We start from the raw sequence: 18,240 nt of genomic DNA on the forward strand, positions 1-18,240 counted from the left end.
GTTTCCCCAGGCCTAGTCACATCTATATGTCATCAACCTAATCCAAACTTTGTTCCTTTGCAATTTTGGTTCTTCATTCTTTAATAATTTTGAAGCAAAATTGATAAAGATGACAAGAACTAGTACTATTATTATTAAAAAAATGAGATTTATTTCATGAGAGTTAAAAACTTGTAAAAAAAGATAAAGACTAGATAAACGATCCAAAATTATTAAAATATGACTACTCATAATTTAATTATGGATGGATCACAGATGTAGTATATTTAAAAATGCTCTTCCAACGTTTACCTTTTATAATAAATTAAAATAATGTCACCATCTCTTCTATCTATTATGAAATCTTGAGATTGTCCTATTAAAATATTGGAATTGATTCATACGATCATAAAATTCGAGTAAAGCTCCTTTTGTGATTTTGCCCCCGTATGAATATATATACAATGGGCTATTAAAAATAAATAAAATGATTGAGTTATTAATTTTGTGCTCCGTCTCATTATATAGTACTCCTACTTCCTCTCGTGTTGCTATTTTGAGTGATCAACCATTAAATATCTTATTATTTTTTATTAATTTGATAAATAAATCAGAACTTCCACCATTAAAGTGCCATATTTATTTATGGACAGTCAAAACAAGTAATGTGATCTTTGTCCCGTTTTAAATTAATCATTTTCATTTTTCAAATGTCTTACTATAAATGACACAAGTCATTTTCATCACTCTTTAATTTGTTTATCTCCTCATCCAACTTATAAAATCTCATATCGAATTAGAAATACCCGATTTAGAGTAGTTTACAAAAGGAGACAATTGTAGATATTCCCGACGAATAATGCTACGCGGCCACATTATGGCCAGCCATAAATTAATTAAATAACAAAAAATATGATTTTTTTTAAAATTTTTTGTTTAATACTACTTGATTTTACTTTTATATCATCTTCATTATATGTTGCTCAACATGTTAGTGTTGCTCTTTCGTAGTTTTTGCTCAACTTATTACTACTGTCATTTCTTGATTGTTGCTCAACGTATACAGTAATTTGTGATATTAATGTGTTTTACGTAATGAAATTCAAAGATAAGTATCAACTCACAAGTCCATTCACACACATATAAGTTTATATCGGTAATTCTAATTTTTTTATACATGTAAATGGATTAAATTAACTCTTTATGGCCGGCCACATTATGGCCATTTAGCATCACTCATTCCCGACAGTGAACACTAGATTTTGATTTTCAGAAGGTAAATATTTGAGGGAACGTCCACTCTTTTTTGTGTCAGTATCCTAAAATCGATGCACTGTCAACTCAAAAACCATTTTTATTGAGTTCATCAACGAATATATGGTCAAAGTGTGTGTAGATATCTCATTGGCTAATAAATTATTCTTTTTAAATAAAAATGAATTTTCAGAACCAGAATTGACACGAGATTCGTCTTCTACCCCTACTGGCCTACTTAATCTACTCCCTCCGTCCCGGGCTACTCGCTCATTTCCTTTTCGGCTCGGAGATTAAGGAATGAGTGTATAGGAAAGTAAAAAATGACGGCTGTAGGTGAAATTTTTTACTAAAAATGGAAAGAGTGCAAGTAACTTGGGACGCCCAAAAAGGAAATAAGTGCGAGTAGCGCGGGACGGAGGGAGTATTTCAGATCCTACCGAAATAATAGGAGACGACTTCATAATTACCAAATTTCAGTGAAAATTAGTAGTAGTAGTAGTAGTTAAGTTCAGATTTATTTTATAAAATAATTAAAGTGGATAAATTCGTCTATATCAATCAAACGGATACATTTTTTTTTGTTTTAGAATAAAATAATGTACAAATACGCCTCTGAAATTTAACTTTAATTGAATTTGGTTACATGTACGGAGGTAGTAATATAGTAGTATTAATTTATTTTTAATTAAGGTCCGAAGCTTTCACATGCACCAGATTTATTCATTGGTTTAGTGATCAATATTTGTCATGAAAGGGCCAAATATAGTGCCTAACTTAAAAGTGCAAAAACTCACTTCTTATGACAAAGAGAGAGAGAAAAACAAAAAAAAAAAATCAAAGACAGGCTTCTTTTAGAAAATGATTTTCAAGTAATAACAGAGTCATATGATGAATATCTGAAGAAAAAAAAACAAAAGGAGAATCTTAAACAGTTAATTCGAATTTTGTACAGTGAAAATGAATGTATTTATGAGTCAATACACCCTTTTGCAGAAAAACTGTCATCCCCCTATTCTTTGCTATTACTGTCCTCCCACTTTTTAACTTCATGTGACACAATAGTTATATACATACGACATTCAAGTTTAATTTTTACAAATTCTCTTAGCAATTGAACATAAAATCTATAACTATCCTATATCATCGTGAGAGAATTAAATCACTATATAAATCTTGTGCATTACTTTTCATGTCCCCGATTATTTTAAGATGGAAATCAATGAATTTCTATTATGATATTAGAGTGGACTGTCTAAAAATGAAAAAAATGATTAATCCAACATTATATTTTGCTTTAAGTTTGGTCCAACTTGATAAAGAGTTGGCCCAACCTGACTAGAAAAATGTGGGTTGAAACTTTAACCGACTCAACATTATATCTGAGCTGAAACAAAAAAATATGACAGATCCAAAAATATATACAGACAGTATGTATTTAACATTTGATCGAGTTCGATCGAGAACCAAGCCAACCCGATCCAAAGAAAAAGTCCAACCCGAGTAGAGTATCTTCACCCACACAAATTCCACTTTGGGATTTGAATGACTGATTGGAAAGAGAGTTAGATACTATTGGACTATATCAGGTACACATTTAGGCTTCATGCACTAGTTTTCGATTTACAATTGGTTGGTTTTTCTTTTGCTTCTGACATGAATATCTATGAAAATCTAGCTCAACCATTCCACTCATGATTGTACAATGCCTCAACCTTGACCCATTCCATCTTTGTTCATGTTTGGGCTTATAGGTATAGATGTTTTTTTTAATAATTTAATTCCTAAACAATAATACAACATGATGTCCGAAAGCTATTTCCATTTATTTAGTCATTTTTGGGCCTTTTGGTATAGTCTTTTTTTTCTATCTTTGTCCATTTTTGGCATTATAGGTATAGTCAATTTTTCTATCTTTGATTCAGCTAACATAGTTTTCCATTTATTTGATTGCAATTTCCCCGACTGATCCTTTTGCCGGCGACCTTATCATTGTATTTGTCTTCGTCCTCTATCAACCAATAGTCGTGCAACATCAGATCGTTGTCAAAACTCATCACTAGCGGTGATCGTCTAGAGGCAGTGTCACCCACCCCAACGTGTCGTCTGAAAGCCTCAAGATTGACCGAGAACGTCCCATCACAAACACGTCGTCCAACTTGATCAACAGATAAGCCTCAAGATCGACCGAGGACGTCTCACCCTAAATGTGCCACCCGACTTGCGACGATAAACCTTAAAATAGATCGAGATTTCACACCTCTCATGCCTCAACAATTAGCTCCTAAAGTGAGATGCTCACAGCTTGGTACCCGATCTTGCTGGAAGGCTGCCACAACGATGAAACGAGATCATGAATGAGTGAACTTTGTTGAATTCAAATCCTGAATCCTCCTAAATCCGGTCGAATTCGTTCATTTTCGTCTAGATTCTTGATGTTAAGTTCGATTTTGAATCATGATTGTATATCACCCAATCTATGCTTGTTAGATTTGCATATATTAGATAATAGGTCATTTTGTTTTAGAAGAAATAACAAGTACTATCATGATTGAATGTCCTTCAAAAATTCAACCCACTAATTCAATTTTCACATTTAATAGCATCAACACACATACACAGTGTAAAAATCATAGATTTCGTATACAAGCATAAAAAATATATTCTTCAGTCCAGAATAAAACAACTAATAATGTTTAAAAATAGAGAATGCAAGTTTACCGATTTAATTTATCTACCAAAGAATTGCCATTCTAAGTAGAGGTGCTTCTCCTTGCAGCATAGGTTCGGTATGCAACTAACCCGACAAAAGTAGCCGCAGCTCCAACTGCCAGTTTAGCATAACCAATTCAGAAAGGAGGCGTTGGATCGAGCAAACAACAAGAAAAGCGACGTGAGCCTTATTAGCCACCATACTATGTTTACCTGAGAGAGACATGAGAGTATAATTAGCAAGCTTCTTGTATCGCTTTTGGCTGCGTCCCTGGTCAGTTTCGGGAACATTGAGATGAGGCTGCTGAGCTGCCTTCAAAATTCTGGAGAAGACATCATTTATATCTCTTTCTTTCACACTTATAGGAATTGGCGCATCGATCCCCATATCCACACAAATCTAGCACAAAAAGAGGTGAAGGTGAACTCTAATTAGAACCTGAATATCTTAATACAAGTTTCGAAAGTGAGGAAGAGACATCAAGTACCTTGGCTGAATCCCTGTTTGACGTTGAGCTTGTGTCTAAATCGTTTTTTGCTGCTATTAGGAGACAAGGCATCCCAAAACCACTCTCTTCCCCTTGCCTGGCTACGTAAGAGAGCAATTCTACTGCTCCGTTGAGAGATGATTCGCTTGAGCTAGAAGGATTTTAAAAATAATAACTATAAATTAATCATGGTATGATTTTACAACTTCGGAAATAACCTGGTACACAAAAACCTAGCACTAGTGTGCACTGCGCAAAGTATCCTTACCTGTCATACACAAAAACAGCAACATCACATGCTGCCAAAGATTCTTTATTTGACAAAAGTTTCTTGACTCCATCTTCCGGTATCTCCTGGAGTATCAACGTCTTCTTATTGCCCTGCGATCAAAACAAGCAAAATAAAAGGAATCAATCGATTGACTACGTAGTTGAAAAACAAAAAACACACAATACCAATTTATCACAGCCGCTCCTGTATCACGTACGTTTTTTTATCCAAAGCCTATAGAGGATCTTAGAATCTATAGAAAGCTCTCTATGGTCAAGCTAACAGGTATAAACTCAATACGGTGACAGAGATTCCAAGATTCTATATTGTTTCAGATGTTTTGACAAACTTTTACAATATTACAAGGGTACCAAAAATATGTAGAAGGATCGAGAGAAGTCTAGAAGGTAGACTTTGGAGTGTTCAAAAAGGTTCAAAGAACCTTAACTACAGAAGAACTACATCTCTCTCGACTTTTGTCATTAACCTTAGAGATAGCTACAGTTATCTAGATTCATAAAGAATCCATAGAACCTGCAAGATGGATAAAAGCCCGTGGCTATGAATAAGGAGGCCTAATTTTGACTCTAATTTCAAAACTCCTCACCCGAATATCATGCTATTGTTTGCGATAAGATAGATACATTCACCAGAGACATTCATTTATAAGAAACACTGCACCCAAAGCTAGTTTTAATCATAAAGGCCATATGCAACCATCTCCTGTACAAAGTAGTGAGTTGAAATGACTTGGTTTGATATTTCAAAGAACCAAAGTTATTATAGCAAACTGAGTTTGTAATTAATACTCACAGGGTGTTGCTGAACAATATTCACAGCATATCTTTCACTAGTTGTCGGAGTATAATTTTCAGAAAAGGGCCTGTAGTTGGAAGAACAGCATACTTGTTAATTATAAGAATGAATACAGGTACTATGACCAATTCAAAGGTATATAACATATAGTTTAGGACGCTACCTTCCCAGCAATGATGTCAGTAAAGCAGATTTTCCAGCTTTTTTAGGTCCGAAAACAAAGCACTGGAAGACATTTCGTTCCGTTTGTTGTTGCTTCTTATCTAGTAATCTCCTCCTAGTGATGTGCAGGGCTGATGCCGCATCACAGTTGTGGCCAACATATATCAAGTTGGCTATAGTTTGAGCAGGATCCAACATTGTCATAAGAGCCCACTGCAATAAATATAATGTCAGGAATCAATGGAAACAAATGCACTTTGAGATAACCGCTCAATTTTGTGGACAAATATTGTTTCAAACAAATATGCAATAAGATAGTAGTAATAAAAGTGTGAGCTATGCTTTAACTTTTTTAAAGAAAGCGGCAGGAAAACATCCCCAACGATCACGAATTTAAAATGAGCACATATTTTCAATTGTAGAGTTTTCACCTTTTCTTATGAATTTATGAATTGAAACTACGATTAGTACTTTTTTTTATATTACGTACTAAATTTGTGATTTTAATGACATTACCTCTTTATAATACAAAAGGATAGAAAGTTAAATAACACTGTGGCGACTGGCGATTAACCCCCCATAGAAAAATATTTGTTCTTATAAATAACAAAATTAATGATAAAATAATTACTTCAGGTGATGCAAAATCTCTGGTATCATATAATGGACTACCGACTCATTCATTAGAATAAACAACACATTCAAGAAGAGCAACCAGGCAAACCCACCTGAGATAAAAATCCAGAAATAGACAACCCACGCAGTGGAGTTCTATCAACTGCATCCTTATAAGGAGCTTCATCCCAAGGACTAAAATTACATGATAAAAACCAAGTCAGGAATATTAGAAAGACAAAGAAAAAGTTACTAAAATTCATGATGCTAAATTGTGCAAAAGGTAAGAGGACCAAGATCCAATTGCTGGCAAAGACGTGTTGTTCCATCTATCACCCTCAAAAGACCACAATGTACACACACAATGGCGAGAAAATGGCTCCTTACCGTTCGAAGGTTGAATAGGTTTATTACAGCAAACACATCAAGATACCATTCAATTTGAGGTTCAATACATTTGATATCTAAAGAGGAGGGGGAAAATAACAACAACAATTACAAAAAAAAATATATTAGATTATGTTTACCTTTCTGGTGCAGTTGAAAATAGATCTTCAAGCTCATTTTCCCGAAGAACTCCATCCTATGAAAGCACAAAGTAAGTAGACACAATAAGCATAGACAAATTTCATCAAAATATTACAGAATTGTGACAGCATAACATATTAACATATATAATATGTCCCACCAGGAGGTCAGTACTTGTACCACTTATAACCAGTTTTGTTTGAGAAATCACTTCTAACTAGTTTTACTAGTGATTAATAAGAAGATGAGTCTCAAAAAATAATAGGCAAATAAAGGCATTGGTGTCGCAGAAGCAAAATTATATTCGAGAAATATACAGTTCAACTTGTTCTTTTGTGAATCTTCCTTTTCCTTTTTCAGTAGATAAGTACCTTTGTTTGATTAATGGCCGATTCTGACATAGTCAAAATCCAAATGCTCTTCATACAGCAACGATTAAGAGTGACGTACATCAAAGAAAGGGCATATATAGGACTCAAACATCGAAACAAGACAAACAAGCACATAAGTTATAGTAAAGGACCTCAACTGTGGGAAGTATACTAATTATACACAGGGACACATTGGTCAATTAAGTAAAACACACATTCTAAAAGAACTAGTAAGACAGTATCAAGATAGACGTACTTTGTCATCATCGAATGTGCTGAATATTCCCTTTAGAAACTCTACTGCTTCACTAGTTAATTCAACACTCTGCAAGCATATGAGCATAAAACAAGGATAAAGTAAATGATTACATAAGTAAAGTATTACTAGAAAGATAGTGGAATCAGGAATGATAGACCAGTACACAAATAATTTTAACTAACAACCACTTGAATTCATGACTGTGTTTGGACTTCATTGATAAAAGATTAAAAGGCTGAAGATAAAGGAACATATATCAACCATTTAATTGTTTTCAACTTTTATGGGTTGTTCTCTACCTATACACCAGTACCACACATTACTATACCTCATCAAACAGTTGAAATATTTATTAATTTCTTCAATCCAAAAAACTCATTTTAAAATTGAAAAAATTAAGATTTGAGGAACTTCCACCAACTCGACATCAAGCTATATACACCTGATTCACTAAAACTTTCTGTTGATACAAAGAAATATTATCAGTCATTGCTCAATGAATATATACACAGCTGGCAATTACCTGATCAGGAGCCTTTTTTTTGGGAAAGAATAAATAATCATCCCCAAGTTTTAGCTCATCATTGTAGCCAAACTTTCTCAAAACGGTCCATGTGGTCTCAATTCGTCCTTTCTCTATAAAAAGAGCGTGAAGAAAAAGAAACCCTGTTAAGGTAAGACCAAGTTCATTCACCCCTTCAGGCAACTTTTCTCGAACCACACTCTTGACACCCACTATTTCCGCAGGTTGTAAAGGAGAGTTGAAGCACTTCACCTACGTAAAAGAAATTAGATAGAGTTAAAGAAAGGTAAAGTAGGAAACTTATCATCAGTTTTCTAGAAAAGAATAAAATTAAAATAATACCTGAAATTCATTTAGCTCGTCATCATTGAGAGCACCGTCCATATCAAGATCACAAAGAGTAAATATCCTTTTCAGCGCTCTCATGCATCGTGGCCTCAAAGCCTGGGTTTCTTGATCAAACAGAGGAGCTGTAGGGTGAAGGATAGCCTTTTGAGCAAAGTAGAACACTTCTTGGATCTAAAACAATTTATAAAGACTTCAGTTCTCTGAAAATTCTCATTTATCAAGGGAATTTCAAATGAACATCATAAAACAGGTTAAACATTATCTCAAACCTGGAGCATATTAGCTGCCGAACATTCTATGCAAGTCTCAATCTCCCGAAACTGCTGCATAAGTGGCATCATTTCAACACTCAAATTGTACTCTTCATCTCTCCTATCGAGCTTGCAACCAGCCACAATTACCGGCGCTATGACCTAAGTAACCCCAATCGACAAGCCGCATTTGAGTTCACATTAAACAACGACAAACACCACACAAAACAGATCAATTTCCTCAGCAAATATCAGTTGCAAGTGCAAAATAAACATCCGTAGCTGCACGCACATATCAGGTAACCATACAAATTAAACTTTTAAGGGAGTGAACAATTAACAAAGAAAAGAGGCAGTTTCTGTAATATTGGTTCAGCTCAAACTCCTAATTTTTGAAACCAAACTCAAACGGATTCTCTTATCAGCTAATTTTTGAAGTGTGTGCTACTAAGAAGATTCAGCAGGATAATCAAGCTCACTTACTATGCAGAGATCAGCTGTTCAATCCCCTGACTAGCTCATACATACTAAGCTAGGTAACAAATCGAATACAGTACATTTCAATGACGGCAGCCATTGCATTACCAGCAAGAACAGCATATTTTCTTCACCTTCTAATTTAATTAATTATGACGGAAAAAGGCTAACAGAAAAAAAAAACTCAAACTAATTATTTCATCCAATAACAGCACAAAATCCAAACAATTCGAACCTCTAATCTCCGAAGCTCGTGGAGCCAGAATGTACTGAGGCGATTCAGCGTCAGAGGCTGATCGCACGCATACGTCAACACTACAGCATCGGCGCGCTTCAATTCCTCGGCAAGCTTCCCTCGGTACTCCAAACTGCATCGACAGATCAATGAATCAATCGATCAATTATCGTATATTCGTGATAAAAATATGCGCGCACCTGCTGGAGGTGTCGATGATGACGATGGGGACGTTATCGGGATAGTAATCCGACGGTAGACGAGTGGGAGGGAGGACGGGAGGAACTTCGGGGCGGAAGGACTCCGCTGCGGCGGCGGCGATGAGGCTGGATTTTCCGGTGCCGCGGTCGCCGATGACGGCGATTCGGACGCTCGTGCGGGTTGCACCACCACCTGGCATCGATTTGGCGCTTGATATTGGTGATTAGGTTTTGATTTGTGCGATTTATTTTATATGGAGTGAAATCTACAAACATAACAAGGTGCTTCTACCAAATAATTCCATTTTTTCTTGGGAAACACTTAGTAGTAGTACTATTTTTCTTGGTAAACAAGTTTAGGCATTTTGTTGAATAGTTGAGAGCATGAAATGTGAGAAATAATAATTGTGCAATCATGCATGTATCTATTTTCTAAGTACTATTTTCTTTTGGAACCATTTTATATTAATTGTAAAGAATCTTTAAAGTACACTAGTAATTAAATTAATTTGATAAAAGTTTGATGGGCAGTATGCTCAAATGGTGTTCGGGATTTTGGCACATTCGGGAGAAGAGGTGTGATTTTATTTTTAAAATTATAAGAGTGAGTCAATAAAATTACAATATGATCATTAGTATGACATGGTTGGGGAAGCTAGACTGTCGAAAGGTATAGGCTTAGACATAGTTGGATACTTGGATCTCCAATGACTATGATGGCTGGATGGCGACTAACTATATGGATATTTTAAAATTAAATGTGGATGCTTCTCAATCGTAAATGAACTAACAAACAAATTCGATCATCAAGAAACAGACAAATATATATATATATAGAGGGATGCATTCATTTCCTTTTTTATCTTTTGTTCTTTTTAATCTCAGTCCCACGATTTTGTCATCCAACGGTTAGATTGGTGTCATTTAATAATGCAGATTTTCAGTTGAATAATGCACACCGACTAATAATGCACCATTATAGTGTAATAATGCAGATCATCTGGACCGTTGATGAATGAGATCTAACGGCCCATATTAAGAAGAATAAAGGATCTAAGGGATGAATAGGAGAATAACGCTCCTATATATATATATATATATATATATATATATATATATATATATATATATATATAGGGTAGTGATCTATGGCAAACACCTCTTAACCAAATAACTAGAGAACAAATAATAGCCACAAGATCAAGAAAATCAAGGGCTAGTATTAATACATGTGATTTTTGAATTTAAGGAGAAATTAGTTCCATCAATCACAAATTTACTCCACAATTACAAGGCGGGGGTATAATTGTCATCTTTATCAATATGTCCAAAAACAGAGATAAGTTGAAAGATGGTTACCTCTATCACAGCTTTAATGGTGTAATCCTCCACCTTCACCTCACTCTCCCTCTGAAACTGCAGCAACACATCAACGAAATCCTCAGCACTCCCATCCCCACCCCCTTCCCCCTTCTCCCTATGCTCCTCAATCACTCTCTGAAGAAATTCATCAAACATCTTCGCTACATTCGCAACCCTCGCATCCAATCCGTTAATCCGATTAATCCAGCCCAGCCACGGCACGTAATCTCCGACGCTGAACGTCCCCAGCAATTCAATCAGCGCGTCGATGATTTCCCCAAATTACGTCATTGAAGAAGAAGAAGAAATTTTTAAGAGCTATGAAGCAGTGAAGTAAAAGAAATTACGGCAGTGAAGAAGAAGAAATTTTTAAGAACTTCATATTTATGTGTTGTTCTTTGTGTTTTGTAAACAAGAGTGAAGTAAAATAAGAATAAGAGTGATGTAATTTGTAAACAAGAGTGAAGTAAAATCAGAATAAGAGTGATGTGTTTTGTAAACAAGAGTGAAGTAAAATCACAATAAGAGTGACGTGTTTTGTAAACAAGAGTGAAGTAAATTAACAATAAGAGTGACGTGTTTTGTAAACAAGAGTGAAGTAAATTAACAATAAGAGTGATGTGTTTTGTAAACAAGAGTGAAGTAAAAGAGTGATTTGTTTTGTAAACAAGAGTGAAGTAAAATCGGAATAAGAGTGATGTGTTTTGTAAACAAGAGTGAAGTAAAATCAGAATAAGAGTGATGTGTTTTGTAAACAAGAGTGAAGTGTTTTCTGAACAAGAGTGAAGTGTTTTGTGAACAAGAATGAAGTAAAATCAGAATAAGAGTGATGTGTTTTGTGAACAAGAGTGAAGTAAAATCAGAATAAGAGTGATGTGTTTTGTGAACAAGAGTGAAGTGTTTTCTGAACAAGAGTGAAGTGTTTTGTGAACAAGAGTGAAGTAAAATCAGAATAAGAGTGATGTGTTTTGTGAACAAGAGTGAAGTGTTTTCTGAACAAGAGTGAAGTGTTCTGTGAACAAGAGTGAAGTAAAATCAGAATAAGAGTGATGTGTTTTGTGAACAAGAGTGAAGTAAAATCATGCTAAGAGTGATGTGTTTTGTAAACAAGAGTGGAGTAAAATCATGCTAAGAGTGATGTGTTTTGTAAACAAATCAAGGGCTAGTATTAATACATGTAATTTTAGAATTTAAAGGAGAAATTAGTTCCCCCCTCACAAATTTACTCCACAATAATCAAGCGGGGGTATAATGGTCATTTGAAAGAAACTGTGTTGTATCTTCTCCTCTTCTTTTCTCCTCTTCCCTCTTCTCCAAAATCAATTAGTATCACACAAAATGGCGGTGAATTGCTGCTGGTGCTCTTCCTTCGCTGCCACCGCCGCCATTTACGCCGCCGCCAGAGCTCCCAACACCTTCACAATCACTCGCCGGAGGCGGAATGCCTTCTTACAATCGATTAGGAATCCTATTAATCAAATCACTCCGTCCAATGTCTTAGCAAGGAGCAAGGCCACGGAATCGGAGTTCAAAATTGATTCCGACGAGATCGACTACAAAAGCACCGGGCTGGATGTCGAATGCGTGATCAGTGAAGAATCGGAGCAGGTGAGAGGGGAGACGAGAGATACGTTGGTTGAATTCACGTTGGAATGAGGGCTTCTGATATCGCCCTTCTTCTTCTGGGGAATGGCGGCGACAAGGCGGTGTTCTTCCGGAATGCGATGTGGTTTTTCAGTAGCGTCTTGAGGCCTTGGTAGTCCATGTATGTTGTCTGCCATTCCTGGACCAATTGGGAAGCTAGCTCCCTCCCTAACTTCATCTTTGTGTATCTTTGTGTGTTGTGATGGATGGATTGATTGATTGTTGTTGATGAGCAAATTATGAATGCATCTCATTGTTGTTCCATTGAAGAAAGGAGAGAGGGCAGACAGAGTGATGATTTATAAGAAGTTGATTCATTGAAGAAGGTGAGAGGAAATGTGATTAATTTTAATTAATTAATTAATTGGAAGAAGGTGAATTGGTCGTGTAATTTTTCATATCTGTCTCTGATACTATTATTTTAATTTTGGATTATTGCTTAATTAATAATTCCACCTTTCACGCTGTGTTGATTAATGCAGATTTGGTGTGGTGTGTGTGATGTCTTTTGTTAACAAGTGTGAAGTAAAATCATGCTAATAGTGATGTGTTTTGTAAACAAGAGTGAAGTAAAATGAGAATAAGAGTGATGTGTTTTGTAAACAAGAGTGAAGTAAAATCAGAATAAGAGTGATGTGTTTTGTAAACAAGAGTGATGTGTTTTGTTAATAAGAGTGAAGTAAAATCAGAATAAGAGTGATGTGTTTTGTAAACAAGAGTGAAGTAAAATCATGCTAAGAGTGATGTGTTTTTTAAACAAGAGTGAAGTAAAATCAAAATAAGAGTGATGTGTTTTGTAAACAAGAGTGAAGTAAAATCACAATAAGAGTGATGCGTTTTGTAAACAATAGTGAAGTAAAATCAAATGTCGAGAAACATTACATTATGACCTCATGCCAGCAATGTCGAGAAACTGAAAGATGGAAAGTAACGTCGATGTCTGTTTCAAGAAAACGACATAGGTGTGAAGGAGGCAGTTCGATATCAGATGCTCTGCTCCACCCATCAAGAACCGGTTGTTGGGAAAGGCAAATAGTAAGTGTATTCGTAATCATATTCACTCCAGAGTTTCTCCATTCCCTCAAAAGCTCTTGTATGAAGTCACTGAAAACCGCTTCCTTGGACTTGCTCTTAGAATCATAATTTGATGAAAGACTATTGGGAATGGTTGTTGACTTGTATAGCATGAAAAAAGTCTGTTGGTTTACCAGCATATAAAGGTAAAGTGATGTAACTGCAGAGAACCTGCACATTAAAATGTACTCACATCACACTGTGAATTGAAGACCAAGTTTGTTAGAGTTTAGTTTATCACTGGATAGTTTGTTAGAGTGATGATTTATAAGAAGTTGATTCATTGAAGAAGGAGAGAGGAAATGTGATTAATTTTAATTAATTAATTAATTGGAAGAAGGTGAATTGGTCGTGTAATTTTTCATATCTGTCTCTGATACTATTATTTTAATTTTGGATTATTGCTTAATTAATAATTCCACCTTTCACGCTGTGTTGATTAATGCAGATTTGGTGTGGTGTGTGTGATGTCTTTTGTTAACAAGTGTGAAGTAAAATCATGCTAATAGTGATGTGTTTTGTAAACAAGAGTGAAGTAAAATGAGAATAAGAGTGATGTGTTTTGTAAACAAGAGTGAAGTAAAATCAGAATAAGAGTGATGTGTTTTGTAAACAAGAGTGATGTGTTTTGTTAATAAGAGTGAAGTAAAATCAGAATAAGAGTGATGTGTTTTGTAAACAAGAGTGAAGTAAAATCATGCTAAGAGTGATGTGTTTTTTAAACAAGAGTGAAGTAAAATCAAAATAAGAGTGATGTGTTTTGTAAACAAGAGTGAAGTAAAATCACAATAAGAGTGATGCGTTTTGTAAACAATAGTGAAGTAAAATCAAATGTCGAGAAACATTACATTATGACCTCATGCCAGCAATGTCGAGAAACTGAAAGATGGAAAGTAACGTCGATGTCTGTTTCAAGAAAACGACATAGGTGTGAAGGAGGCAGTTCGATATCAGATGCTCTGCTCCACCCATCAAGAACCGGTTGTTGGGAAAGGCAAATAGTAAGTGTATTCGTAATCATATTCACTCCAGAGTTTCTCCATTCCCTCAAAAGCTCTTGTATGAAGTCACTGAAAACCGCTTCCTTGGACTTGCTCTTAGAATCATAATTTGATGAAAGACTATTGGGAATGGTTGTTGACTTGTATAGCATGAAAAAAGTCTGTTGGTTTACCAGCATATAAAGGTAAAGTGATGTAACTGCAGAGAACCTGCACATTAAAATGTACTCACATCACACTGTGAATTGAAGACCAAGTTTGTTAGAGTTTAGTTTATCACTGGATAGTTTGTTAGAGTGATGATTTATAAGAAGTTGATTCATTGAAGAAGGAGAGAGGAAATGTGATTAATTTTAATTAATTAATTAATTGGAAGAAGGTGAATTGGTCGTGTAATTTTTCATATCTGTCTCTGATATTATTATTTTAATTTTGGATTATTGCTTAATTAATAATTCCATCTTTCACGCTGTGTTGATTAATGCAGATTTGGTGTGGTGTGTTGATGTCTTTTGTTAACAAGAGTGATGTGTTTGTAAACAAGAGTGAAGTAAAATGAGAATAAGAGTGATGTGTTTTGTAAACAAGAGTGAAGTAAAATCAGAATAAGAGTGATGTGTTTTGTAAACAAGAGTGATGTGTTTTGTTAATAAGAGTGAAGTAAAATCAGAATAAGAGTGATGTGTTTTGTAAACAAGAGTGAAGTAAAATCATGCTAAGAGTGATGTGTTTTTTTAAACAAGAGTGAAGTAAAATCAAAATAAGAGTGATGTGTTTTGTAAACAAGAGTGAAGTAAAATCACATCACTATTATTCTGATTTCAGTTCACTCTTGTTCACAAAAACACATCACTCTTGTTCACAAAAACACTTCACTCTTGTTCAGAAAACACTTCACTCTTGTTCATAAAACACTTCACTCTTGTTCAGAAAACACATCACTATTATTCTGATTTCAGTTCACTCTTGTTCACAATACACATCACTCTTGTTCACAAAATACTTCACTCTTATTCACAAAACACTTCACTCTTATTTGCAAAACAAATAAGACTTTCAATGTCGAATAGATTATCGGATAAATTTAGTCCTCGACCGATACCGAAATAAAATTGCCGTAATTATAAAGCTTATCCCAAATTTCAACCAATCAAGCCGCAATTACAGGGATGTTCCATTTGTAGCTTCCACTCTAGATCTGAAACAGATGGTAACAATATCACAAGTCTGAGAAGAAAATTGACTTAATTATAAAGCAAACAAATTGATCCATAGCAATCTTCCACTCTTTATCAATGGTATTAATCATCACATGAAACGATTGGAGCAATTCAGTCATAAACAGGGATTATTGATGTAAATACCACTGAATAGATTTTATAATAATTAATAATCATCAAAGGAAATCTAAATGCTTCTAGATTCAGCTAAAATATTTGGCTTTTCTTCACTCTATTCAGATTTCCAACCGAATTCATCAACAAACCAGAAGGATCGACCTAATTTTGTGAATAAAGAATTTCAGAGAAAAAAACTTTCACAGAGAGAAAAGTGATAAAATTGGAAAATTGGTGTACCAATTTTCGTATGAAATCTCGAATTGGAAAGGATCGACGAATGGAGCTGGATTGCTCAATACGGTGACGTCTTTCAAGTTGACGGCGTTCATGGTTTATCGACGGCAAGTTGAGCTTCAATCCTCGCGAATTTGGGGAAGAGACACTGATACGGAGGATTAACTGAGCCGCGAACAGCCCAACGGAGGATGCCTTCTGGGGAAGAACCGGCGCATATGCGGCGGCGGCGGAGAGGCCGGCCATGGCGGTGGCTGGAGGGTCATCATGTTGATGGAGTTCAGCAGAATCGCCTCTTATGAATTTGATAAAGAGATTTCCAAAAATACCCTTGGCCTATTTTATATTATGAAAATAAATAATATTTGTTCCATTAAGATGTGTGGCTGAGATTTGTTCTCTAGTTATACATTTAAGATTAGTTATATCTTGATCACTATCATATATATATATATATATATATATATATATATATATATATATATTATATATATATATATAGGGGTGCGTTATTCTCCTTTTCACCTCTTAGATCCTTTTTCCTTCTTAATATTACGCGTTAGATCTAAGGCATCAACGGATCAGATTGATTCTATAAATCTGGTTCCGTGTTGCATTATAGAAGGGGGTTGTATGCATTACATGGTTATTATTGATATTTGACGGAAAAGGAACTGCCACATTTTGGTATCTGCGAATAATGCACCACATGGTAACGAGTAATGCATATAATTGACTATATAATGCACAATATGTGAACTACAATGTTTCGTTGTTTGGCACAGGGTCCTTATTTCTCCTAAGGGTTTAATAAGTTTAGGGGCTAGGGTTTAGTACGTACACATTAATAATGAATTGTAAACCGCTACGAATACTGCACCACATGGTAACGAGTAATGAATATAATTGACTATATAATGCACAATTTGTGAACTGCAATGCATACGAACAAGATGTGCTGTGTTATGATGTTTGACACACGTTTCTTGTTTCCCCTAAGGGTTTAATAAGCTTAGGGGCTAGGGTATAGTACGTACGCATTAATAACAAATTATAAAACGATACGAATAATTCACCAAATTGTCACGAGTAATGGATGTTATTAACTATATAATGCACAATATGTGAACTGCAATGCATACGAATATCATGTACCATGTTATGATGTTTGACACACGTTTCTTGTTTCCCCTACAGGTTTAATAAGCTTAGGGGCTAGGGTATAGTACGTAGACATTACTAACAAATTGTTGTTATTGGAATATACGTATGTGCATTATTTGGTTTAGGTAGTGCATTATGTAGCTGTTAATTGTCATTATCTGAGTATATTATGCATTGTTAGAGGTATTATGTATATGGGTTAATCAACGCAGTGAAGATTACATACGTGCATTTAGTAATGTCTACGTATTATACCCTAGCCCCTAAGCTTATTAAACCCTTAGGGGAAACAAAAAACGTGTGTCAAACATCATAACATGGTACATCTTATTCGTATGCATTGCAGTTAACATATTGTGCATTTTATAGTTAATAACATCCATTACTCGTGACAATTTGGTGAATTATTCGTATCGTTTTATAATTTGTTATTAATGCGTACATACTATACCCTAGCCCCTAAGCTTATTAAACCCTTAGGGGAAACAAGAAACGTGTGTCAAACTTCATAACACAACACATCTTGTTCGTATGCATTGCAGTTCACAAATTGTGCATTATATAGTCAATTATATCCATTACTCGTTACCATGTGAAGATTACATACGTGTCTACGTACTATACCCTAGCCCCTAAGCTTATTAAACCCTTAGAAGAAACAAGAAACGTGTGTCAAACATCATAACATGATACATCTTATCCGTATGCATTGCAGTTAACATATTGTGCATTATATAGTTAATAACATCCATTACTCGTGACAATTTGGTGTATTATTCGTATCGTTTTATAATTTATTATTCGTGCGTACGTACTATACCCTAGCCCCTAAGCTTATTAAACCCTTAGGGGAAACAAGAAACGTGTGTCAAACATCATAACACAGCACATCTTGTTCGTATGCATTACAGTTCACAAAGTGTGCATTATAT

At 35.0% G+C, this 18,240-nt stretch overlaps 1 protein-coding gene across 2 annotated transcripts; it reads right to left on the reverse strand.

Moving 5' to 3' along the window:
- Nucleotides 1–2,941: 2,941 nt before the first annotated feature.
- On the reverse strand, nt 2,942–9,887 carry LOC121792962 (mitochondrial Rho GTPase 1-like). 2 transcript variants are annotated; one of them, XM_042191111.1, is made up of 15 exons: nt 9,490–9,887; nt 9,290–9,422; nt 8,596–8,739; nt 8,321–8,497; nt 7,979–8,230; nt 7,453–7,521; nt 6,825–6,880; nt 6,411–6,492; nt 5,684–5,895; nt 5,518–5,587; nt 4,702–4,814; nt 4,434–4,584; nt 4,159–4,345; nt 3,955–4,060; nt 2,942–3,562 (listed from the first exon to the last, which is right to left on the reverse strand). In XM_042191111.1, exons 1-14 carry the CDS (start codon nt 9,687–9,689, stop codon nt 3,987–3,989), a joined length of 1,920 nt encoding a protein of 639 aa, XP_042047045.1. In that variant the 5' UTR covers nt 9,690–9,887; the 3' UTR covers nt 2,942–3,562; nt 3,955–3,986. The 2 variants fall into 2 exon arrangements, with proteins under 2 accessions (XP_042047045.1, XP_042047044.1); XM_042191110.1 differs by lacking the exon at nt 2,942–3,562 and having other exon boundaries at nt 3,803–4,060.
- Between the last annotated feature and the right edge of the window lie 8,353 nt (nt 9,888–18,240).

This window comes from Salvia splendens, chromosome 2 (genome assembly GCF_004379255.2).
Source record: "Salvia splendens isolate huo1 chromosome 2, SspV2, whole genome shotgun sequence".
Lineage (NCBI taxonomy): Eukaryota > Viridiplantae > Streptophyta > Magnoliopsida > Lamiales > Lamiaceae > Salvia > Salvia splendens.